The sequence below is a fragment of the Moschus berezovskii genome, chromosome 7 (genome assembly GCF_049115385.1).
Source record: "Moschus berezovskii isolate FMDL1 chromosome 7, NW_MosBer_1.0, whole genome shotgun sequence".
NCBI classification, from domain to species: Eukaryota; Metazoa; Chordata; class Mammalia; order Artiodactyla; family Moschidae; genus Moschus; species Moschus berezovskii.
Genome location: NC_142466.1, coordinates 70,743,857 through 70,770,058, shown reverse-complemented (window position 1 = coordinate 70,770,058; position 26,202 = coordinate 70,743,857). Strand labels below are relative to the sequence as shown.

Sequence of the window (26,202 nt, the reverse complement as noted above, 5' to 3'; positions counted from 1 at the left end):
GACCTTGCTGCTCCTGAGAGGATAAGTGAGCCCTTTATGCGCTCATGGGCTTCCCTCATAGCTCAGTTGGTAAAGAATCCACTGGCAATGCAGGAGACCCTGGTTCAATTCTTGGGTTGGGAAGATCCGCTGGAGAAGGGATTGGCTACCCACTCCAGTATTCTTGGGCTTCCTTTGTGGCTCAGCTGGTAAAGAATCTGCCTGCAGTGCAGGAGACCTGGGTTCGGTCCCTGGATTGGGAAGATCCCCTGGAGAAGGGAAAGACTACCTACTCCAGTATTCTTGCCTGGAGAATTCTGTATAGTCCATGGGACTGCAAAGAGTCGGACATGACTAAGCGATTTCACTTTCACCTTAGGCTCTCATGGAGTCCTTCTGTGGGATTTTCAAAGCCCCCATTACTGGGACTTACTCTCCTGCAGTGCCCCCAACATGGGGGAAATACTTCCCTGGTTGGCCACTTGTAGCTCCTTCCCCAGGCACGTGGCAGTGCCCCACTCCTGGGCTCGCCCCTCCAGCTTGCCCTTGGGCACAGCCCTCCCTCACCTGGAGCCCACACTGCTGCTCAGGAGGCACTCACACATCCTTCACTCCTACACACTCAGGGGTGGAGACTGATCCGGCTGGAGCTGCTTCCCCTCTTCTGCTCCACGGTGGAGCAGCTGACCCGTCATTCTCCTGGGGGTTTCTCAGGCAGGAGTCAGACATAGGCTCACCAGGTCCCCAGGCTGCACAGAGCCTAGCATTCAAGCCATCTGAGTGTTCTCCTTAAGCCTCCTCTTGATCTGAGGTCATAGAGGAAGCATATCCCCCATCCTCTCACCTGGAGATGAGGTAAGATAACATCATGACACCACTTTCCAAAAGTCCTCTTCTTGATTCATCTCCCCCTCTACCCGCCATGTCCCCCTCACACACTTTTTAAACCCCTGATGTGTGTACAACCCATTCACAGACATCTTCGAAGATCCTGCACTGTGACCTCACCCTACTCTGAAACATGATACCTCTTCCAGTTCTTCATCCCAAACTTGCATTTGCCATCCTGTTACCTGGGTCATGAGCCCTCGTGCCTCTGGCAGACAGCAGCGAGCCCAAAGTGGTGGGGCCAGCAGGCACAGCAGGAGAGCAGGCCTCGACTCCCTGCTTCACCACTGACCTGCCGTGGGTCCTTTTGGCAAACCTCTTCATCTCTTCCTCTGCTGAGATGAGGGGCTTCTCTTGTGGCTCAGATGGTAGAGAGTCTGCCTGCAATGCCGGAGACCCAGGTTTGATCCCTGGGTCAGGAAGATCTCCTGGAGAAGGAAATGGCAACACACTCCAGTATTCTTGCCTGGAAAATCCCATGGATGGAGGAACCTGGTGGGCTACACCCCATGGGGTTGCAAAGAGTTGGACACGACTGAGTGACTAATACACATGCACTTCGTCTCTCAGGGCCTCTGTTTCCTTGTCTGTGGAATGGGCGTGCACTGAAATGGTATTGTCTCCTGAGCTGTGATTCTGTCTCTGCCCAGCGGTACCTCTCAGGTGTCAGCCCCACCACCTGCCCCTTCACCACCAGGGCTATTCTAGGAACTGCTCTCCAGATGGGGGAGGGGAACTGTAGCCTCGTTCTCTGTTCCCAGCCCCCCCCTTACCAGACCATCTTGGGAAAACTACAGGCTGCATTTGGAGGGAGAAAAGAGCTTGGCTTTGCCACCCACTGCCTGTGCTCACCTGAAAGGCCTTTCACTGGGCCTCAGGAGCATTTGTGACACATCCTTCTGTCTGTAAGATGAGGAGCCTGGTCACCTGATCCTTCTCAGAGCTGACTGCACATGAAAAGCAAATGGGAGCTTTTGAAAACTATAAGAAGTAACCCAGCCCATACTTCCTGGGCTGGAGCTGACCAGTAGGAGTTACTAGACTTCCCCAAGTTGTACTAATATACAGCCTGGGTTTCTGTCTAGACCAAGGTTACCCAGAGTATAAGTTGGCATCACCTGGGAGCTTGTTAGAAATGCAGTTTCTTGGGCCCCACCCCAGCCCTAAGAACCAGGTTCCTGCAGCCCGGGAATATGTGTTTCCCTGCCCTCTCAGCAAAGCTGATGCAAGCCAAAGTTTGACAGGCACAGGTGACTTCTGGGGCCCCTCCCGCTCTGTGGCTCTGTCATTTATGAAAAGTCCGTGAAGGTTTTGAAGAATCAGTATTGGTTCCTTTGTGTCAATATGTGATTCATGCATATTATTATTGGTAATAAAGAACTAGCCTTTGTTTTCTAATACTCATGTGATCACTAAGCAAGAACACTCAGATTGTCTGGCAACAATTGACAGAACATGCCAGGGAAGACTTCAGGAGTTGACTTGTCTGAAAACTCCATGGAAGCTGGCATTGTGATGTGGCCACAGCCTGCTATGCTGCCTGGGACAAGGGGACTTGCTGCACCCCCCAGGGGTTGGGCAAAGTGAGAGCCAGGCAGGTGTCCAGAGAGGGGTGTCTGTCTGAGACACTGTCAAAGGTTTTGAGTACAAGATTCAGTCACCAGTTTAGTCTGTTGCGAAAATGATTTAAGCCAGATGAACACACCTTTCCAATGTGAGACATTTTTTGCTCTAGGCTTTCTAGTTATTCCAGTAACAGCCTTGTGGCACTAAAGCTGAGTATCATCTATCAGTCAAATTAGAGGAGGTTAAGAGTATAGAAAAGGAATGCTTACCTTTCACAGATCAAAATCTCAAGTCAGGAACCAGATCGCTTTGAAAGGGTTGTGGCAGTCACAGGGCAAAACTAGGATTGAATTCTCCATGTTTCCAACCTTTTATGGAGCCATAAGGTCAGTTTTTATTGTCATTGTTTTGTATTTTCTTGGGTTTTTTTTTTAAGTTTAGACTTTTTAAAAGTGAGCCCCTTAATTTTTTTTACTGACACATATACAAGATTTAATTAAATTTGTAAATGTAGTCTAACACTTTTTTTCAGTCTTCTTATCCTTTTCTGTCCTCCCTCTACCCACGGTGTCATGCCTTCCCCAAACACACACAAATACAAACTTTACCCAATATGGCTATGTTTTTAAAGACATTAAGTGAAACAAAGCCTGCTAAAGGAAGTATTGACATGTGGTGACTTAATGCTTCTAAATTCAGTATTTTTATTGTATGTAACCTTTTTTTCCCTAGATATCAATCGTAAAATCTTGAATTGAGAAGCCTCACTACCACCATCTTTATTCTGCCTCTTATTCTTACTAGGACCAAGTGGAAACATGGAGACTAGAGCAGTAACTCAGAGATGAGATCTCTTGTTTTGAAGCCAGATGTTTTTTGGAAGACAAAGAGTTTACTACATATATAACTTGATACTGTTGTAAATAATACCATCAGGCTCAGAATTTCACCCAGGCTCAGCTTCAAGAAAATGCCAGGAGAGTATCTGTCATCTGAGTGATGGCAGGAAGGCAGGGCCACTGGTTGTACAACCCAGGGGCACCATCCATGCTCTGTTCCCTCTGGAATGGTGTCCCTGGAAGTAGGCAATGAGCTGAGCCTAGTGGAAGACCAATCTGAATCAAGTCAAAATATCTGAAGTCTTTTGAAGAAATAAAGAAATGGCATTTTCTCAAAGAAGATGTCAGCCAACTTTTCCTGTAAAAAGTCAGATAGTAAATATGTTTGGCTTTGCAGGCCATACAGTCTCTAACGCAGCCACTTAACTCTGCTGTTGTAGAACAAAAGCTGCTGCTGCTGCTAAGTCACTTCAGTCGTGTCCGACTCTGCGTGACCCCATAGACGGAAGCCCACCAGGCTCCCCCGTCCCTGGGATTCTCCAGGCAAGAACACTGGAGTGGGTTGCCATTTCCTTCTCCAATGTGTGAAAGTGAAAAGTGAAAGTGAAGTCGCTCAGTCGTGTCCGACCCTTAGCGACCCCACGGACTGCAGCCTACCAGGCTCCTCCATCCATGGGATTTTCTAGGCAATTGTACTGGAGTGGCTTGCCATTACCAGCCAGAGACAAACACATAAAGGCATGGCTGTGACTGTGTTCCAATAAAACTATTTACAAAGACAAACAGTGGGCCAAATTCATACTTTGCTGATCTGTGCCCTGAAAAACCATGGGAAGTAACATTTAATAATAATAGCTGACATCTATTGATCTATTGAACTATAAACCAGACTATGCTGCTGCTGCTAAGTCGCTTCAGTCATGTCCAACTCTGTGCAACCCCACAGACGGCAGCCCAGGCTCCCCTGTCCCTGGGATTCTCCAGGCAAAAACACTGGAGTGGGCTGCCATTTCCTTCTCCAATGCATGAAAGTGAAAAGTGAAAGTGAAGTCGACCAGACTATGGTAATCTATCAATTTGTGTGGTCATCATCCCCTGTTGTGTAGATGAGGAAGCTGGCTCCGACGGGTTAGGAAACTTACCAAGGACGCGAGTTAGTAAGACAGACGCAGATCTGACTCCAGAACGTGATGTTTGATTGTTCCTGCCTTCACTCCCAGTCTCTCATTCGGCGAGGACGGGCCACTAGTAGCCTCGCAGCCTCAGAGAGAGAACCGAGTTTCATGGCGTCAGTGTGCATGGATGTAACAGAGGAGAGTTTGTGCAGCTTTCGAAGAGAAAGCTGAAAAACGAGGGAGGAAGTCAGGGAAGCTGGGTGAGCATCAAGTAGGGAGCCCCCTTCTAGCCTGCCCTAAGTTCCTCAGGCATTTCTTCCTTTCGCCCTGATTTCGCAAGGCTAACAGGGTATGACCTGGTTCCCCTGAGGGCAAGGGTCAACCCAGGTTTCTAAAGCTATCAGGGGTTTCCTGAATGTTTCTGTAAAATCTCAGATGATGGGACTTGGTCAGCGCCCCACCCCCGGGTCAAGTGGTTTTGGTGGATTTGATCTCTTTGGCCTTAACTCAGCAATACTCTCTTGTTCTTTTCACAGTTTAGCCACAGAGGCCTCTTGAGTTTTTATTTCTCCTTTAAGGATGGCTTTAATCATTAAAAGCCAGACCTGGTGATATTTCTTAAGCTTCTACTTCAGTTTTGTTGTTTATTTTTCTGTAGTCTTTTCCAGAACTACTTCATCACGTTACCTTTTATTTGGCATTGGGGCAGGGGTAGGGGAGGGGGGGCAAGGGCACATAAATACCCACTGAGTGAAATACAGGTTAGCTTTGCCCCTGACAGCATTTGTCCCCAGGCCAGTCCCCATCAAATGGACATAAAGTGGGGTGGGAACTTCACAGTGTAATAAAGACATCCCCAGCTGCAAAGTGGGGCAGGAGTTATATTTCTTCTTTATGTATTCCTTCATCACAATTCAATCCATCAAACTTTTAAGTACTAACTGCATGCCAGGCCCTGCTAGGTGCTGAAGGTAAACAAATAAATAGAACAGGCTTCCCTTCTGTCTGGGGTTCCCCAGTTTACTGAGGAGGGTAGACTGTATACAACTTAATACAGCACCTGGTCACTGTAACATCTGGTAGGTACTATAAATGTCTGAGGGTGTGCTTTCTCGAGATGGGAGGAGCTTGCAGGCTTTACCTCCTAGTAGCTCTCTTCCACTGAGCAAGTTACTTAGCCCCCAGTGTTAGCCTCAGTTTCTTCAGCTGAAAAATGGGAATAATAACAGTATCTGCCCTTATATAAGATGATATATATAAAACAATCAACCTCAAGGCAGGCACAGTGTTCACTAAATGGCAGCATTTGTATTTATTCTCCTTCTTGTAGTTACTACTATTACTAGTCATAATAATAAGTATTGAACTTATTAAGTATAATTAAGTATGGGAACAAAATGCTGTGGGAGTAATTAGTTCTGCTGTGGGAGTTAGGGAGGCTTCATGGAGGAGGCGACAGTGCATCTGAGTCTCTAAGGATTTTAGCAGTCTGTCACATAGAACAGAGTGTTTTAGACAAAAGAACCAGCTCCCATGAAGGCCTGGGGTAAAAAAATCACAGCAGGGCCAGAGCCTGAGAGTCGTCAGACTTAACTCAGTGTATGTATGTGTCTGGGGTGTGGATAAGCCAAGCTCATGAAAGGCCTTGAATGCCAAGCAAGGGAGCTTGTCTGGATTTACCCCGTGGGTGATGGGGAGCCCGGGGGAATTTTCAGGTAGAGCCATTCACTCACCCACCTGACCCGGCCCCTTGCCTGCTGTCTGGGAAGCCCTCTTACGTCCCTTCTGCCCCGGCCCTCTTTGCAGATCATTAAGGACCAGAAACTGCTTGTGATCGTCGGGGGCATGCTGCTGATTGACCTGTGCATCCTGATCTGCTGGCAGGCTGTAGACCCCCTGAGAAGGACGGTGGAGAGGTACAGCATGGAGGTAAGCGCCCGGCACCAGCCAGAGGGAGGCAGTACATCACCCCAGCTGCCCCAGGTGTGCTTCTTAAGAAGAAATCAAGGTGATTACGAGGACTCATCATAGCTCTGTGTGGACCCACGATCCCTATCAGGAACATCTCCTTATTTCTGTTCCTTTCTCTTGAGATCTGTATTACTCAGGAAGGCCAAATATAAGGTCGTCACTCCTGGGAAAAGATGGTGAGTTTGCCTAGATGTATTACTATATGCAGAATTAAGGAGAAAGTTTGGTTCGTTTAAACCAGTGTATTCTTTACACATTGTAGAAGCCCCCATTTATATGATGCTTCAGTCAAGAAATTACATTGCTTTTTTAATCTCTCCTTTAAAGTGAGTTCCCTCAGGACTGCTGTTAGGGAATAAGCACTGATAGCTCCTTCTAGTTGCTAGAGAATCTTCAAAGTGATGTCTTGTCAAAAAGGAGAACCTTACATGAAAGTACTGTTAAATATATATTTTAGTAGTCTTACATTTGGCCTTGCTCTTAACTCACATTGGTCTTCCTAGGATGCTCCAGTTAGGGAAGTTCACAATTAAGGAAGTTGTAGTGATGACTTTCTCTCAGAAGAGTTAAAGACGCCTTTGTTGGAAAGAGCCAGCTTGAAGGCTGTGGCTTTACTATCTGATTTCCCTATAGGTTAGCAGATTCTATTGAGAAAACGAGTTTTCTCTAGTGCTCTCACTGCATTATTAGGGAAATCTTTTTGTGGGATTTAGTGTGAATTTTAAAACTAAAACTGGAAACAGTTATTATTATACATTGAGGACATAGGTGTTTATCCTTCTGGACAAGAAGGTTTTCTAGCAAGTAAGTTGCCCAGCTTCATTTGTCTGGAGACAGGCAGAGGGTTCACTGAGCCTAGTTAAGAAGTTATACAGTCGGAGCAGTGGCAGAGAATGCCGTTTCCTGACAACATGGATTTAGGGGAAGGATTTAGGGCTGTGTGGCAATGGCAAGCCACTCCAGTACTCTTGCCTAGAAAATCGCATGGACAGAGGAGCCTGGTGGGCTGCAGTCCATGGGGTCGCTACTAGTCGGACACGACTGAGCGACTTCACTTTCACTTTTCACTTTCACACATTGGAGAAGGAAATGGCAACCCACTCCAGTGTTCTTGCCTGGAGAATCCCAGGGACAGCGGAGCCTGGTCGGCTGCCGTCTATGGGGTCGCACAGAGTCGGACACGACTGAAGCGACTTAGCAGCAGCAGCAGCAGCCTTCATCTCACTGCCTTAAGTGTCCATCCTGGGAGGAAGCAGGACTCCAGACAGGCAGAGCCAGACTCGGCAGAGGACAGACCTGTGCTGGCTGTGCTCGTGGACCGAGGGGGCGGGAACTCAGCTGAGGCCCCTCCGGCAGACAGGCTGTGGCTGGAGGGGAGGCGATGTCTGGTCATCACTTGTCTGCACAATTGACAAAGGAATGGCCCTGCCCCCAACTCCATCCCAGGGGAATTCACCACCCACCGCTAGGATTTGGAAATCCAGACAGGTTGTGAACAGGAGGAAGAGCTGTTATTGGCTAACTGGGCCCCCTGGCTAGAAAGATGATAATCATAAGCAGTAATGCTAATAAGAGTAATGATAATGATGATGCTAGTAGCTAGAGGTGTGTGTCAATTTCCCTGAATTGTCACAGTAACTCTGTGGAATAGGTCCTATCCTGAATTCCCATTTTAATGATGAGCAAACAGAAACCCAGAGAGATTATATAAGGCACTTAAGGTGTCTCAGAAGGTAAAAGAATCTGCCTGCAATGCGGGAGACCCGGTTTCTATCCCTGGGTTGGGAAGATCCCCTAGAAAAGAAAATGGCAACCCACTCCAGGATTCTTGCCTGGAGAATTCCATGGACAGAGGAGCCTGGCAGGCTACAGTCCACGGGGTTGCAAAGAGTTGGACAGGACTGAGCAACTGACACACAAAGATCACCTTGCAGTTTACTGGCAACACCACCAACTATTGCCTTACCCACTTCCCCATCCTGTCTTTCAATATATGACAGTGCTTTGTAGTTTTCAGGTGTTGTCATAGACTGTTGACTGGTCTGTGAAGTGGGTTGGGCAAAGAAGTGTTTTCACATTCTGCAGATAAAGCCTAAAATTAGGTAACAGAAATAGCAAGGCAGAGCCCGTGGGAAGACCTGGAGCTGGGGCAGGTGAGCAGAGAACAGACCTCGATGGCTTGGTGTTGAACCCAATGACAGCCGGCAAGGCAGGGCGATGCCACCTTCGCTCAGGGTTAAGGTGAGGGCTGAGACGCAACAGGGTCCCCAGGATCTGGCTGTGATGGGAGAGGCTGCAGGGTTAGAGTCAGCTGAATAAGCTGACTCCAGAAATAAATCCAGGAAGACTGTCCCCTTGGACCATTTGCAGGAGATGGATCTTGTGCAGGCCGTTAGTGTGAGTGACAGTTTACCATCACTCACATCACCTTCCTTCCTTCTTTTCTGTGGTAAGCACTGCTTCTCTCCATGGCTCTGTGCCTAGAGGCCGAGCCCATTCCAGACCTTCCAGGGAATGGCTCTCAAACTGAGGAGCTGCTGGGTGCCAAGGAAGTGCTTCTCTGTGTAGAAGAGCCTGGGAAGGAGGGGTCCTGCCAGTGGCCTCTAGACTTCTGAAGGGGGTCTGGCCACATCCCTGGATCAAGGCCCCGGTACCCTTTCTCTGTGTTTCTCTTTAAGTATCTGCTGAGATTTCTCTCCAAACCTTGCCTGGCTTGATCCTCTTTTCTCCTCTAATTTTAGGGTTGCCCTGTCATTCTGTTGCCATGGCACCAGAACCTTTGATTTGTCGACCCACAGTCCTGTCGGTTTATTGTCATTTTCCCACCAAACATCGCCAAGCGGTCGGTTGATTTCCCTCAGACCCTCCTCTGTCAGACTCAACAGGATGACTGAACAGTGTGCCCAGGGACTGAGGGTCCTAATTCTCCTCAAGGGGCTGTTTTCCCCAGAACCCCCAGGGAGAGAGAAAGTTTATGCTTGTGGGTGAAGTGATGAAAGAGCTCTGTGGTCTGTTCTCTCCTGTCCTCAGACCATACCGACCTCGGATGCCTTTGGCCTCCCTGGATCCTCTGAACACCTCAGGAGTCCAACTCCAGGCCGTGCTCTGTGTTGCACTTTCAAGCCTTTGTCTGTGCTGTCCCCTTCTTCCAGAACCTTCTCTGACAAGTAAATGAACTTCAGTTCCAGGCCCCTGTGTTAGCTGATGTGTTCCTGAGCTCCACCAGATTTAAGCCCCTGCTTTTCCCCAATCCTGTCCCCAGCATCTAGGTGTTCCTCTTGGGACACTCAGCATGTCTGGTTCACCCCTGCTGTGTGCAGCTCTGCCCTGCCTAGCCCTGCGGGGCTGCCCACATCTGCAGGACAGGGCTTTGCAGATCACCCTCCTGAACTGAGACCTCACCTCCCTGGGAGACAGGGGTGAACACCGTAGTGTGACCTTGAGCTCATGGGGCCACAGGCTAGTTGGGGGCAGACAGTACACATGCAGATAAGCACAGTCACTTTAGACTGCATAGATTCTGGTAGCAGCTGGAAGCAAATAAGCAGGGTGACAGGCTCGAGAATAACAGAAGAGTTCTGGAATAACTTGTGGAAGAGGTTCTCTCAGTGCAAATGTAGGGGGAATGAAACTGATTCTGGAGTCCTACTGGGGGCTTCCCAGCTCCACATTTATTCATTTGTATGTAATAAAGATTGCTATAATACTTGTCATGTGCTAGATATTATTCTAAATACATGATGTTTAACAGTTTCAAAAAGTTTTTATACTTACTAGGTTTATAGAAAAATGTAATGGAAAGTATAGAGAGTTCCAGGTATGTCCTCCCCCAAACACCATAGTTTCCCCCACTATTAACACCTTGCACTATGTGGTATATTCGTTACAATTGATGAACCAATACTAATACATTATTATTCGCTGGAGTCCATAGTTTACATAGAATTCACTCTTCATGTTGTACATTCTGTGTCCTGTGCTTAGTCGCTCAGTCATGTCTGACTCTTTGGGACCCCACGGACTGAGCCCACCAGGCTCCTCTGTCCATAGAATTCTCCGGCCAAGAATACTGGAGTGGGTTACCATGCCCACCTCCAGGGGATCATCCCAACCCAGGGACTGAACCCAGGTCTCCCACATTTCAGGTGGATTCTTTACCATCTGAGCCACTAGGGAAACCCAAGAATACTGGAGTGGGTAGCCTATCCCTTCTTTAGGGGAACTTCCTGACCCAGGAATCGAACCAGGGTTTCCTGCAATTGCAGGTGGATTCTTTACCAGCTGAGCTACCAGGGAAGCCCCGTACATTCTGTAGGCTTTGCCAAATGCATAAAGTTGTGTATCCACCATTACAGTGTTACACAGAACAGTATCACCGTCTGAAATACCCTCTGTGCTTTACCAACCCTTGGCAACCACTGACCTTTCACTGTCTGCATGACTTTGCCTTCTCCAGAATGTCATATAGTTGAAATCATACATGATGTAACATTCTTAAACTGGCTTCTTTCACTTAACAACATGCATTTGAGATTCCTCCGTGTTTTTTCATGATTTGATAGCTCATTTCTTATCACTGAGTAGTATTCTGTTGTATGGATATACCAGTTTATTTGCCCACTGAAGGACATCTTGGTTGCGTCCAAGTTTGGAATAAAGCTGCTATAAGTATTTTTGTTTAGAGTTTTATATGGACATAAGTTTTCAACTAATTTGGATAAACACCTAGAAGCAAGATTGCTAGATCATATTCTAAGATTATGTTTAGCTTTGCCAAACTATCTTGTGACAGTGACTTTTGCGTTCACATCAGCAACGAGTAGGAGTGTCTGTTGCTCCATCCTTGTCAGCATTTGGTGTTGTCAGTATTTTGGATTTTAGCCATTGTAATGTGTGTAGTGGTGCCACATTGTTGTTTTAATGAACAGTTCCCTAATGACATATGATGTGAAACATCTTTTCGTATGCTTATTTGCCACTTATATTTTCCCTTTGGTGAGGTATATGTTTAGATCTCTTATGCACTTTTTGATTAGGGTTTTAAGAATTCTTTAGTATATTTTAGATTTTTGTTATTGTTTTTTGGCCATGTCTCACAGCTTGCAGGATCTTAGTTCCCCAACCAGGGATTGAACCCTGGGTAGTAGCAGTGAAACCACCAAGTCCTAATAAGTCAAATAAGTTGAATAGTATCGGTTCTCTGACTTTTACTCTTCAGTATAGTGTTGGCTATTCTGGGTCTTTGTGTTTTCGTGTAAATATTAGAATTAGTTTGTTAATATCCACAAAGTAACTTGCTGGGATTTTGTTTGGGTTATTGATCAAGTTGGAAAAAACTAATATCTTGACAATATTGCGTCTCTGTTCATGAACATGGAATAGCTTTTTATTTTGATCTACATTGATTTCTTTTGTCAGAATTTTATAGATTTCCTCATAAATGTATACATTTTCTGTTAGATTTATACCTAAGTATTTTACTTTGTTTTCAGTGCTAATATAAATGGTATATTTTTAAATTTCAAATCAATTGCTCATTGTATAGGAAAGCAACTGACTTTTGCATCTTACAAAGTCTTTTGAGTCATATACCCTTGCTACAAGGGCTTGTTAGTTCCAGGAGTGTTTTTTTTTTTTTTAATTCTTTAGGAATTTCTACATAATCATGTCATCAACAAAATGGACAATTTTTTTTTCCTTCCCAATTCGTATACCTTCTGTTTCCTTTTTTGTCTTATTTCTGTGTCAGCTAGCATTCCCAGTACAATGTTGATCAGGAATGTGAAAAAGGACAGCCTTGCCTGCTTTCTGATCTTAGAGGGAAAGCACCTAGCTTTTCAACATTAAACTTGATGTTAGTTTATCATTTTCTCTAAGTGGTTTAAAAATATATACAATATGGTTCTGCTGTCCAAAGTTGAGGGTGCCTTTCAGGAGCTGACAGGGAGGACAAATGATGACACAGGTGGAGCCTGGGTCATTAGGGACCTTGTTTGCTAAGCAGAGGAGTTTAAAATTCAAAATTAAAGACATTTAATCAGGGAGTGACACGATCAGATTTCCTGGCTGCAGGATGAGAACAGATGAAGGGGTGAGGCCAAAGGGCCGAAATGGCTCAGAGTTTTTGCAGTAATCCAAGCAGGAGCTGATGGAGATCTAAAGCAGGGCAGTTGCAGTGGGAACAGAGAGAAGTGGGTAGATTTGAGAGACATTACAGAAGCAGATGTGACAGGGTTTAGTGATTGATCAACTCTAAGGGGGAAGGACAGGGAGGCAGCAAGGGCAGTGCCCAGACCTCTGACTGGGTGGTGGACACTGGACCTCATCACGGAGGTCGGGTACAGAATGAGGAGCAGTTTCTGGAGGGAATGTGAGGGGTTCCTTTCTGGGCAGGGGGCCTCAGAAGAAGATGCAGGGTCCTAGAGCACAGGGAGCAGTTTTTCCAGTAGATAGGGATTTGGGAGAGGGGTGGTCAACACGCTGAGCATGGGAGATATGGGGCCGAGTGAGTGTGGTCACCCAGGGAATGGGTCAGTCAGAGTGAAGACATCCTGACTAGCGCCCAAGGAATCACTAAGCAATGATGGAAACAGGAGGAGGTCAGGCAAGGGGACTCTGGCCTGGTGATCACTAAGGAAGGGGGTAGCCAGGAGAGAGAGCTCCCCAGAGATGGGGGCAAGGGAGAGAAAGCTGTCCCTGCATGGGAGGTGTTTGAAGAAGGAAGGAGAGGTCTCCAGAGACAAAGGCTTCCAACCAAGACAAGGGCTAGCGGGCTCCCTGCACCTTGATGGCTTGTCCCAGCCCTCGGAGCTCCTGCGTGGCCCCTCGCCCCTTATATCCTCTGCTTTGTGGAGTCTGATGGGAAGATTGGCTGTCTCCATATTTCAAATGTAGCAGGTGTGGACAGATCTGCCAAATATGTTAAAACGATTTTTAAAATACAATTTGTATTCTTGGAAAAAAGGGGACAACTCTCCTTTTTTGTCTACCTACTCTACTAGTGGTGATGGTGAGTAGGTGTTGGACATATGGGTGTGGTGTTCAGGGAGAATGTGAGCTAGAGAGGGGAACTTGGATGCTGTCAACATACAGATGACACAAAGCCTTACATGAGATCACCAGGGCCGGGGCGGGAGCACATAGATGGAGACAAGAAGGGGACCAAGGACAGACCCTCAGTCACCCCAGTGTTTGGAGATCTGGGAAGCAGGAGGTTAACAGCGAAGGAGACCTAGAAGGAGAAACCATAGAGACAGGAAGAAAATCAGATGAGTCTGGTGTCTAGGAAACCAAATGAAGAAAATGCTTCAAGAAGGAAGTTTTGATGAAGCATGTCAAATGCTGGTTTTAGATCAAGTAAGATGAAAACCAAGAACTGACACTGTGTGTGTGCACACACACACCCATGTGGAATTTTTTTTCTTTTAAGGAAAATAATCTGAGATCATTTCCCCCATAGTGAAAGCAGTGTGTAAGGATGGTGTGAAGACAGCCTGTGAATCTAGATGGAAGGGTTGTCGGCTTTTTTCCAAGCCTTCCTTCTCTACAGGGCCACTGCCTATGCCTCCACCTGGCTGCTCTGAAGGGGTTTTGAAAGGGAGAGGAGATGACCTCTAAAGGCCGACAGCACTAAAGACCACCAGCGTTGAAGCCCCAGTAGCCGCTCAAGCAGCATCCCCAGGGTACCTTGTGTTCCCTGAGCTCCTCCCATCTGCTTCCCAGACAGGTGGCAGCAGAGATGGAATCACGTGCAGATGGTCACCCATGGGAGCCACGTGTGTGATGTTCACTCATAGAAATGGCAACAGGCTGGTGGCACAGGCTGCCAGGCAGTCTACCCCAGGAACCACCTAGGTTCTGGGCTCTGTGGCTTTCTGGCCATCCGGACAGTAACGGAGTAAAGGGCACTGTGGGCCAGAGGAGTGTTTCAAACTTCCCTCCAAATTTTGTGCTTTGGCCATGCTTTTTGATGGAAGCAGATGGGGGCTTTGGAAGTCATGGGCTGCACTTGGCGCTGAAACTGGTGTCTTATTCCAGTTACGTTTCTATGGAAACAGATATTGGAAGAGGCAAATACATAAGAGTTTTAAATAATTTTAACTCTTATCTTCTGCCTCCCTCTATAGTTGCACTGAAAAAAAAAAAAATCCAATCCTAAAGCAGACACTTTCAGAAACATCTGGTATCTTCATAAAGCTTGTCCAAGCTCTATCTCACACTGTTCATGTTGAAATAAGAAATATGAGAATGGTGAGGGGTGTGCAGGGTGCACCCTGCTCTATGGGCTGCCCCTGGGCATCCTGGTGGCCCAAGGCTTCAATGCCAAGGTCACATTCTAACCAGTGGGTCATCGCTGCCAGCCCTGAACAGCAGGACAGGTCTCTCATCGCAAGCCATCCATGGGTTCTGGATGGCCCTGCTCAGGCCCCACCTGAGGCAAACCTCATCCCAGCCAGGGTCATGGGACTCAGCTGGACCTTGGGTGGGTCCACTCACTGAGAGCACCCCAGCACCCTAACCCCTTCCAGGAGAGGGGCTACACCATCTGACGTCCTGACCGTGTCATTCTGCTATTTAAATCCTCCCCCCACCGTCGACCAGAGGGTGAGCTCACTTCTTAGCAGGTCAGGAGGCCCTCAGTGATCAGGCCTCAATTCCACCCCCTGCCCCACTGCCTCCCTCAGCGCCTGTGCTCAGCTCCCCTTAATACTGGCACTTCTCCAAAAGGTCCCACTCTCTCCCCCTCCATGCCCATGTACCTGTTGCCCTCTGCCCAGGACACCCTCCTTCCCACCCCGATATGCCATCTCCATGCTAAAAATTCCTACTTGACTTTCAAGAGGCGGTCAGAAGCCTCTTCTCCAGGAGCCTTTGGAAGAGCAGGCTGCCCTGGATGCCACTGTCTGGGCCCCCGCCTCACCCTGCTGGCCCCTCATCTGGTCACAATACGTAATTATCTGTCTGTGCACCTGGCCCCTCCTAGTCTGTGACCTCCTCAGAGGCCAAGGCCATCTGTGTGTCCCCAGCACCCACTGGCAGGGCCTAGCTCGCAGTAAGTACTCAGTAAATATTTACTGAATAAATTGTTCCCTCCACCTGGAACTCTCTCCCTGTGCCTCCATATGTCCGAATTCACCCCATCTGTCTGGGCCCATTAAGCCGACTTCTCCAAGAAATGTCTTTGCCGAGTTGCAATTTAATTTAATATTACACTCTCACCTTTTATCAAGGGCCCACTTACGAAGCTAAAGCTGCCAATTGAAGAATGATTCAGCATTTTCTATAAAAGACTGTTGTTCAGTGTGTGACTTAATGCCCCAGAGATAAAGATCCACAGGATAGATCCTCACGAAAGTGCCAGGAAATGGGCACCCCGACCCCACCCCCACCCCGCCCCGGCATGAACTTGCATCTACTTCCTTCCTTTGATCAAGCAATCCTAACTGAATAAGCCACTCTGTTTTCTGTTTAACCTTGGCTGCCAGAAAGTTGGAGCCAAATTCAACACTCAGCCGTCATAACCTGAAGGATTATCTCGCCTTCTGATCGTTCGTCTTTATTTTTAACTGTCCTGTTGTGTTTGGGCTTTTATTGTGTGCTACCTCAGGTCCTTTGGGAGAGGAGACAAGGTGTAAGTTCCAGATGAAGTTATTAAAATGAGAACACTAGGCAAGATTTAATTGGAAAGATATGCCAGAGAGACATTGTAAGGATGCCCGCAGACATTTTCCTTCTGGCAGGAATCCTGGCTCAGCTCCAGCTGCCGTTGGCACTGTGGGCCCCGGCTATGGACAGGCCACTCTGCCCAAAACCCACAGCTGGGTTTCTGGATCATCTCTACTCAGAAGGCATCTTGGGTCCATGGGAGACTGCAGTTTGTTTCAGCTTCCTTATTGGCTTCCCCAGTGTCTTCAGGAGGTACCTGGGCTGCTGAGGCCCCTCAGGACCCAAAGCTAAAGATGCGAACACACTGCACCAGGGGAAGGCCCTGTGGTGAGAAATCCTCTGGTCTCTACCTGTCCAGGTGCTCTGCAGGCTGTGGGCTGTGTACTAGGAATTCCCAAGTGCCATGGGGCAAAACAGCTGGCAAATTATCTGCCATACTGGCATCTTCTGATCACTTAGTAAAGACATTCCAGTTCTTGAGCAAAGACAGCCTTTAAATACAGTTCCCGCCATGTCCATGTTGTCAGAAACATGGGCTGTGGCAACATGGAGACATTGCCTCTGTTTTGTGGGGGAATTCCAACCAGTCCACCTCTTTGTAAATGGTGTGTCATCCGGTTGCTCCTTCATCATTGATGGGAGTTCTGTTTTGTGCCATGCTCAGGCTCCCAGGTGGTCTGCACAGTCTGATGGGCAAGATGAGATGGACACAGGATGGGCTGTCATCTTCTCCATGACACATGTCTCCAAATTCCTGGTTTTATGTTTGCCTTATGTGCTGAGATACTGGGCTTGCTTTTCTAAAATTTGAGCCAGGATTGGTTTTGGATGTAATGTCCCTCAGAGGGTGAAAAGTGAAAGAGAACTGGGTATGCTAGGTTTTGTTCATCACAGCACTTGTTCATAGAGAATCAACTGTAGCCTCCACCCTCAGCATCCTCACCCCAGGACACAGCTGGTGGGGCACCTTCTAGGATGGTTATTGTGGCAAAGGGAAAGAATGCATGGCAAGAGTTTCCATTCCAAACTGTCACATGTCACTTCCACTCATATTTCATTCACCCTAACATGTTAATTCTCCATGCCTGGGTTCAGCAGGGCAAGAAAAACAGACCTACTATGCACCCAGGAGAGAAAGGAATCGGTATTGATGTTCAGCCGTAATGACTACTATGGGGCCTCCCGTCCACTTCCCATCACTGTCACAGCTGCCCACCCTCCACTAGAATGTGAACTCCATGAGAAAAGGGAGGAGGCAAAATTGTGTATTCACTGCTGTATCCCCAGTACCTGCAAAGATGCCTGGCACATAGATCACACTCAATAAATACTAGTTGAACAATTGAATGAAGCCAGTCTTAGGGCAATCTTATTATGAGGTCAGTAGGATATTCTCCTTATACTGCAAGGAGATCCAACCAGTCCATTCTAGAGGAGATCAATCCTGGATGTTCATTGGAGGGACTGATGCTAAAGCTGAAACTGCAATACTTTGGCCACCTCATGCGACGAGTTGACTCACTGGAAAAGACTCTGATGCTGGGAAAGGTTGGGGGCGGGAGGAGAAGGGGACGACGGAGAATGAGATGGCTGGATGGCATCACCGACTCGATGGACATGAGTTTGAGTGAACTCCGGGAGTTGGTGATGGACAGGGAGGCCTGGCGTGCTTGATTCATGGGGTCGCGGAGAGTCGGACATGACTGAGCGACTGAACTGAACTGAACTGAACTGAGGATATTCTCTGAGAAGTCCTGTGCCAGTCCTGCATACTCTACTACCAAATGCTATCCCAACCCACCACTTCAGTCCTTACACTGAGGTCCAAAGTACCATCGTCTCCCAGCCCAGAGGGGGCGCTGTGAGGCAGAGCTGCAGCTGACGCTGCACAACAGGGACAGTGAGCCAGGACCCATCATCGTTCAGGTCACTAAGTGGTTTATTGCTCTGACCACCACTTTCTAAGCAGGCCTGCTGCCACTTGGAGCCCTTTCCAAGCCATTCTGCATGGCAGATATCTTATTTTAGATATAATTCACGTACCATAAAGTTTAGTTTTAAAATATATACTGCAGTGGTTTTCAGTTCAGGTCAGTCGCGCAGTCGTGTCCGACTCTTTGCCACCCCCATGAACTGCAGCAAACCAGGCCTCCCTGTCCATCACCAACTCCCAGAGTCCACCCAAACCCATGGCCATGGAGTCGATGATGCCACCCAGTACATTCATCAAGTTGTACAACCATCCTCACTATCTACTTCCAGAAAACCTTCATCACCCCGAAAGGAAACCCTATTCTTTTTACCCATCACCTTGTATTTCTCCTCCTGTCCAGTCCTGGGCAACCACTGATCTACTTCATGGCTCTGTGGATTTGCTGATGCTGGTAGTTTCATACCAATAGAATCATACAATAATATGTGACTTTTTGTATGTGGCTTCTTTACTTAGCATAGTGTTTTTAAGGCTCTTCTATGTTGTAGCATGTATAAGTGCTTTATTCCTTTTTATGGCTAAGTGCTATTCCCCTATATGGATATTCCACGTTTCATTTGTCCATTTATCAGTTGATGGATATTTGGGTAGTTTCCACTTTTTGACTATTTTGTGTAATGCTGCCATGAGCAGTTATGTAGAAGTTTTTATGTGACCACATATTTTTACTTCTCTTGGGTATGTACTTGTGTGTATATGTGAGTATCAGTTCAGTTTACTGGCTCAATCTTGTCCAACTCTTTGCAACCCCATGGACTGCAGCACACCAGGCCTCCCTGTCCATCACCAACTCCCGGAGCTTGCTCAAACTCAGGTCCATCAAGTCGGTGATGCCATCCAACCATCTCATCCTCTGTCATCTCCTTCTCCTCCTGCCTTCAATCTTTCCCAGCATCAGGGACTTTTCAAATGAGTCAGTTCTTCGCATCAGGTGGCCAAAGTATTGGAGTTTCAGCTTCAGCATCAATCCTTCCAATGAATATTCAGGACTGATTTCCTTTAGGATGGACTGGTTGGATCTCCTTGCAGTCCCAGGGACTCTCAAGAGTCTTCTCCAACACCACAGTTCAAAAGCATCAATTCCTTGGCGCTCACCTTTCTTTATAGTCCAACTCTCACATCCATATATGACTATTGGAAAAACCATAGCTTTGAGTAGATGGACCTTTGTTGGCAAAGTAATGTCTCTGCTTTTTAATATGCTATCTAGGTTTTACATAGCTTTTCTTTCAAGGAGCAAGCATCTTTTAATTTCATGGCTGCGGTCATCATCTGCAGTGCTTTTGGAGCCCAAGAAAGTCTGTAATTGTTTCCATTGTTACCCCATCTATTTGCCATGAAGTAATGTGACCGGATGCCATGATCTTAGTTTTTTGAATGTTGAGATCTAAGCCAACTTTTTCAGTGTCCTCTTTCACTTTCATCAAGAAGCTCTTTAGTTCCTTTTCACTTCCTGCCATAAGGGTGATATCTGCATATCTGAGGTTATTAATATTTCTCCTAGCAATCTTGATTCCAGCTTCTGCTTCATCTAGCCCAGAATTTTGCATGATGTACCCTGCATAGAAGTTAAATAAACAGGGTGACAATATACAACCTTGACGTACTCCTTTCCCAATTTGGAACCAGTACGTTTTTCCACGTCTGGTTCTAACTGTTGCTTCCTGACCTGCATACAAATTTCTCAGGAGGCAGGTCAGGTGGTCTGGTATTCCCATCTCTTTAAGAGTTTTCCACAGCTTGTGGTGATCCACACAATCAAAGGCTTTGGCATAGTCAATAAAGCAGAAGCAGATGTTTTTCTGGAACTCTCTTGCTTTTTCGATGATCCAGCAGATGTTGGCAATTTGATCTCTGGTTCCTCTACCTTTTCTAAATCCAGCTTGAACATCTGAAATTTCTTGGTTCTTGTACTGTTGAAGCCTGGTTTGGAGAATTTTGAGCATGACTTTACTAGCGTGTGAGATGAGTGCAATTGTGCGGTAGTTTGAGCATTCTTTGGCATTGCCTTTCTTTGGGATTGGAATGAAAACTGACCTTTTCCAGTCCTGTGGCCACTGCTGAGTTTTCCAAATTTGCTGGCATATTGAATGCAGCACTTTAACAGCATTAACTTTTAGGATTTGTAATAGCTCAACTGGGATTCCATCACCTCCACTAGCTTTGTTCATAGTGATGCTTCCTAAGGCCCACTTGATTTTTCTTTCCAGGATGTCTGCAATATCAGTAATCCAATTCTATGTCCCAAACCACTAATGCCAAATAAGTTGAAGTTGAACGGTTTTATGGTGACCTACAAGACCTTCTAGAACTAACACCAAAAAAAGATGCTGTTTTCATCATAAAGGACTGGAATGCCAAAGTAGGAAGTCAAGAGATAACCTCGAGTAACAGGCAAGTTTGGCCTTGGAGTACAAAATGAAACAGGGCAAAGGCTAACAGAATTTTGCCAAGAGAATACACTGGTCATAGCAAACACCCTCTTCCAACAACACAAGAGACGACTCTACACGTGGACATCATCAGATGGTCAATACAGAAATCAGATTGATTATATTCTTTGCAGCCAAAGATGGAGAAGCTCTATGCAGTCAGCAAAAACAAGACTGGGAGCTGACTGGCTCAGATCATGAGCTCCTTATTGCCAAATTCAGACTTAAATTGAAGAAAGTAGGGGAAACCACTGGACCATTTAGATATGACCTAAATCAAATCCCTTATGATTATACAGTGGAAGTGACAAATAGATTCAAGGGATTAGATATGATAGACAGAGTGCCTGAAGAACTGTGCACAGAGGTTCACGACATTGTACAGGAGGCAGTGATCAATACCACCCCAAGAAAAAGAAATGGAAAAAAGCAAAATGGTTGTCTGAGGAGGCCTTACAAATAGCAGAGAAAAGAAGAGAAGCTAAAGGCAAAGGAGAAAAGGAAAGATATACCCATATGAATGCAGAGTTCCAAAGAATAGCAAGGAGAGATAAGAAAGCCTTTGTTAGTGATCAAAGAAATAGAGGAAAACAATAGAATGGGAAAGACTAGAGATCTCGTCATGAAAATTAGAGATACCAAGGGAACATTTCATGTAAAGATCAGCACAATAAAGGATAGAAACGGTATGGACCTAACAGAAGCAGAAGATATTAAGAAGTGGCAAGAATACACAGAACTATACAAAAAAATCTTAATGACCCAGATAACCACGATGGTATGTGTGTGTGTATGTGTGTGTATACATATGCATATATGTGTATAGGTACACACACATATATATAGAAGTAGTATTGTTGTGTCATATGGTAACTCTAGCATTTTTAGGAATTACTAGACCATGCCACAGTGGCTGCACCATTTTACATTCCCACCACCAATGCATGAGGGTTCCAGGGCCTCCATATTGTTGCCAACACTTGTTATTTAACTGCATGTTTGATTATAGTCATCCTACCAGGTGTGAAGTGGTATCTCATTGTGGTTTTGGTGAGACTCACTATTGAATGACTAATGACGTTACGCAACTTTTCATGTGCTTTTTGGCCATTTGTATCATCTTCTTAGGAGAAATGTCTACCTAAGTCCTTTGCCCATTCCTTGTAATTGAATTATTTATCCTTTAATTGTTGAGCTGTAAGAGTTATTTACATAAAAGAGGGTAGATTTGTAGTTTTCAATCCTGGCCACATCACCCCAGAAAAAATCTTTTTCACAGTACTGGTACTTATGCCACACACGCCATTAATTCTGATTTAATTGGTTTAGAAAGAGGCCTGGTCATTGGGATCTTTTAGAAATTGCCATGGGTTCTAGTGTGCAGCCAGGGTTGTAACTTTCTGAACCCAGACCCTCACCAACCTCTAGGAAGGGCCCAGGACTGCACTTTGGATACCGGAGTTAGAACAGACCCAGGACGGTACATTTAAGGCTAAAAGAGAAGGGAAGAAAAATCTGAGTCCAAGAACCCTGAACTCCAGTCCCCCAGGCCCCCTACCAAGCCTCCCTCCAACCCCCAGCTAGAGACCATGATGGGGACAAAGAAAATGCAGACTGAGTTGGAGGGGGGCCACTTGGGAAGGTTCACATGTGCAGACCCCACAGACCTGAATGAGTCCCTCCACGTTCACATTTTCCTGAAAGTCCAAAATCATCATTTGAACATTTGTTTCCCTCATGAAAGACAGAGAGCAAGGGATAGGAAAGAAGGAAAAACTGTGAGATTTCTGTTTTCTGTAGCATTTTTTCATTGCAGTTGAGAGAGGGTGAGAAGTTGCAGACCAGAACTTTAGGCAGGTTAAAAAAACACCTGGCCTGCAGCTGCAGGAAGCCATCAACCACAGAAACCGACAGGGAAGCAAGGAATAAGGGAACTGGAGTGTCCAGGCACCTCGGCACCCACAATTCTCTGAAATAGAACCGTCAGCCACTTGGTGGGATGTTCATTATTTCTACCACTGTTTGGCTGGGAGTGTCTCCCTAAAGAGACAGTGGGTTAAACTTCAAATACTGGGTCACTCTGACCTTGACATAGGATGGAACACTTAACATGACCCAAAGATGCTCAGTTCAGTTCGGAAGACACAGACACAACATGTTGGTCCCTCCTAAGGGCTCAGGGGACAATAGCATTGTCATCTCAATTCTCAGTGCCCAGCCCACCCACCCTCTGCCCTTTTCTGGACTGGGTCCCTAACCCCAGGGCCCCATCTGTCCCACACTGGCAAATACATACTGTAATAATAAGAGTGCCTCACATTTCTACTGCAGGCACAGTTTACAAAGCACCTTGACACTGCTGTTTTGGAGATGAGGAAATAGGCTAGAGAGATGAAATGACTGGCCTGAGAAGACCTAGATGTTGGAAACACACCCAGCCTGGGCCAGGTGGTATTAGATGATTCAGGATTGATTCTGCTGGGATTGATCTGTTGGTCTATTCATACTTCCTGCTTCTTTTTGCATTGGTTCTATGTTCTACTTGGTTTTGTTTTAAAGAAACATTCCCTTCATTGATGCTTTGAAAATTATTATAATCCATTGTGCAGAGTGCTGTCTTATAGATATTTAAGTCTCTCATCTGGTTTATCTGGTTGATGTTTCATTAAGAATGAAGCACTTGTGAGCAGATGTTCAAACCCAGCAAATTCAGATCTGAGAGCATTGCTTCCAGGTCCAGCCTCATCCTCAGTAGCAGGTCTGCTCAGCCTCCATCCAGGATGCCAGCAAAGCTGCATTGTCTTTATAGGAACCATAGCAAAAGTAATAATAGCAGCAACTTTTGTTGAGTTCATACTTTGTGCGAGACATTGTTCCAAGTGCTTTCTTTTCAGTTCAGTTCAGTTCAGTCGCTCAGTCGTGTCCGACTCTTAGCAACCCCATGAACCACAGCACGCCAGGCCTCCCTGTCCATCACCAACTCCCGGAGTTCACCCAAACTCATGTCCATCGAGTCGGTGATGCCATCCAACCACCTCATTCTCTGTCGTCCCCGTCTCCTCCTACCCCCAATTGCTCCCAGCATCAGACTCTTTTCCAGTGAGTCAGCTCGTCGAGGTGGCCAAAGTATTGGAGTTTCAGCTTTAGCATAAGTCCTTCCAACGAACACCCAGGATTGATCTCCTCTAGAATGGACTGGTTGGATCTCCTTGCAGTCCAAGGGACTCTCAAGAGTCTTCTCTAGCACCACAGTTCAAAAGCATCAATTCTTCGGCGATCAGCTTTCTTCACAGTCCAACTCTCACATCCATACATGACCACGGGAAAAACCACAGCCTTGACTAGATGGACCTTGGTTGGCAAAGTAATGTCTCTGCTTTTTAATATGCTATCTAGGCTGGTCATAACTTCCCTTCCAAGGAGTAAGCGTCTTTTAATTTCATGGCTGCAATCAGCATCTGCAGTGATTTTGGAGCCCAAAAAAATAAAGTCTGACACGGTTTCCACTGTTTCCCCATCTATTTCCCAAGAAGTGATGGGACCAGATGCCATGATCTTCGTTTTCTGAATGTGCTTTCTTTTATCAACTCATTTATCCTCACAACGACCTCATGAATTATTACCATTATCGTCTATTACCCCAGTCTGCAGGTGAGGAAACTGAGGCACAGAGGGGTTGAATAGCATGGCCACAGTCACACAGCAGGCAAGTACACAGTTTTAGCCCACAGTGGTCAACCAGATGAACTGTGGAGTTAGGCTAAACTTCAGATCCCAGCTCAGCCATTTACTGTGTGAAGTTAGGTAAGTGTTGTGGGTTGAATTGTGACCCACAAAAGATATATCAGCATCCTTACCCAGGAATGCAACCTTATTTAGAAGGGGGGTCTTTGCAGATACAATTATACTAAAAATCTTAAAATGATGTCATCCTGGATTACCCAGATTGGTCCTAAATCCAATTACAGTGTCATTAAAAGAAGCAGAAGAGGAGAGGACACAGAGGAGAAGGCCATACGAAGTTGGAAGCAGAGACAGGAGAGATGCGGCCATAAGCCAAGGAATGCTGGGGGCACCAGAAGTGAAGCGAGGCCCTGGATTCTCCCCAGGAGCCTCCAGAGGGTGCGGAGCTTTGCCAGCACCTTTAGGCTTCTCGCTTCCAGATCTGTGCAAGAATAAATTTCTATTCCTTTTAAGCCACCCAGTTTATGGAGATTTCTGTGGCAACCCTAGGAAACTAGCAGAATCAATGGCAACTTCTGAGGGCCACGGTTTCTTCATGCATAATATGGGTCCCACCTCATAAGGTTTGGGGTTGGGATTAAAAGGGACAGTGTGCCTACGAAGCGCATGCGTGTGCCCAGCATATTGAAACCAGTCAGTGAAGGTGAGGTATTAGATGAAGCATTGTCTATCGCCTGCTTCTAGCAGCCCTGCCCTGAACCCCCTCAGAGCTAGTCCCTCATCCTACCACTTTCCTGTGCCTGGCTCCTTGTCACTGTCCCCCTGAGCCCAGCCCAGCATGTTCCTGGCTTAGGAATCTCAGAGGACTCGAGTCTGACTCCCAGATGCAGGCTGCAGAGCCCGCTTCTCCCTCTGAGCCATTATCGCCAGAGCTGTCAGAGGGAGACTGTGAACATCCACGTGTGGCCTTTTAATATTTCATCCAAGAAGTCATTTTCCTACATGATTCAGACATAGAAGTCTTGGGGAATTAAATCAAGAAGGTTACTCTGGGCCAGAGTGAAATCTGCCAACAGGTGTGCAGGGTTTTCCCACATCCACTCTGCTCTTTCTTTCTTATCTGCGTCCTGCAGCAGAAAGGAAGCTGGCTGACAAGAGATTATATGGTCATACCAATTATTAAATATATATGGCAGCCTTCTGAAAATGAATTCACATACTAAGGAAATGGAATGCATTCAACAACCCAGGCTCCTGCACTGTGGGCTTTGGAGGAATAACAAGGTAGCTTTAAACACTATGATTCAAGGTTGGATCCATATTCTGCCACCTTCTAGCTGTGTGACCTTGTGTGGAGTGACTCACCATCTCTGAGCCTTAGTGGCCATAAGGAAATATATGCTCCTCCCTTACAGGTTTACCATAAGCACTGACTGGAGTCATGTGTTCAAGAGCCTAGCACTAAGCCTGACACCCAGGAGACCCATCATTGTGACTTTTATTCCCACCCCCTGACTCAGAACTTCCTGCCTTTATAGGGAAAGTAACATGATAGCTCGGCCTGCCTCCCAGGGAGGTCTTGAGCAGTGCTGCTGCCTATGGAGTAGATCTACACCTTTAAATGCATGATTCTACTTTGAATGCATTTCTAGAGACATTCCTTTACCAACAAAGGTCTGTCTAGTCAAAGCTATGGCTTTTCCAGTAGTCATATATGGCTGTGAGAGTTGGACCACAAAGAAGGCTGAGTGCCAAAGAATTGATGCTTTTGAACTGTGGTGTTGGAGAAGACTCTTGAGAGTCCCTGGGACTGCATGAAGATCAAACCAGTCAATCCTAAAGGAAATCAGTCCTGAATGTTCATTGGAAGAACGGATGCTGAAGCTGAAACTCCAGTACTTAAGTCACCTGATGCAAAGAACTGGCTCATTTGAAAAGACCCTGATGCTGGGAAAGACTGAAAGCAGGAGGAGAAGGAGATGACAGAGGATGAGATGGTTGGATGGCATCACTGACTCGATGGACCTGAGTTTGAGCAAGCTCTGGGAGTTGGTGATGGACAGGGAGGC

The 26,202-nt window shown here is 46.4% G+C and overlaps 1 protein-coding gene and 1 long non-coding RNA gene across 3 annotated transcripts in view; one reads left to right on the top strand and one right to left on the bottom strand.

Annotated features, from left to right (window-relative positions):
* GABBR2 (gamma-aminobutyric acid type B receptor subunit 2) overlaps positions 1 to 26,202 on the top strand; it is a 379,938-nt gene that overhangs the window by 317,093 nt on the left and 36,643 nt on the right. For both annotated transcript variants that reach the window (XM_055427123.2, XM_055427124.2), the window contains exon 13: positions 6,194 to 6,316. In XM_055427123.2, coding sequence (XP_055283098.1) covers positions 6,194 to 6,316 — 123 coding nt within the window. The remainder of the gene's footprint in view (positions 1 to 6,193; positions 6,317 to 26,202) is intronic.
* The window catches only part of LOC129556854 (uncharacterized), a 72,565-nt gene continuing 59,850 nt past the window's right edge, over positions 13,488 to 26,202 (bottom strand). The window contains exon 4 of the long non-coding RNA XR_016037855.1: positions 13,488 to 13,589. This is a non-coding gene — a long non-coding RNA (uncharacterized LOC129556854). The remainder of the gene's footprint in view (positions 13,590 to 26,202) is intronic.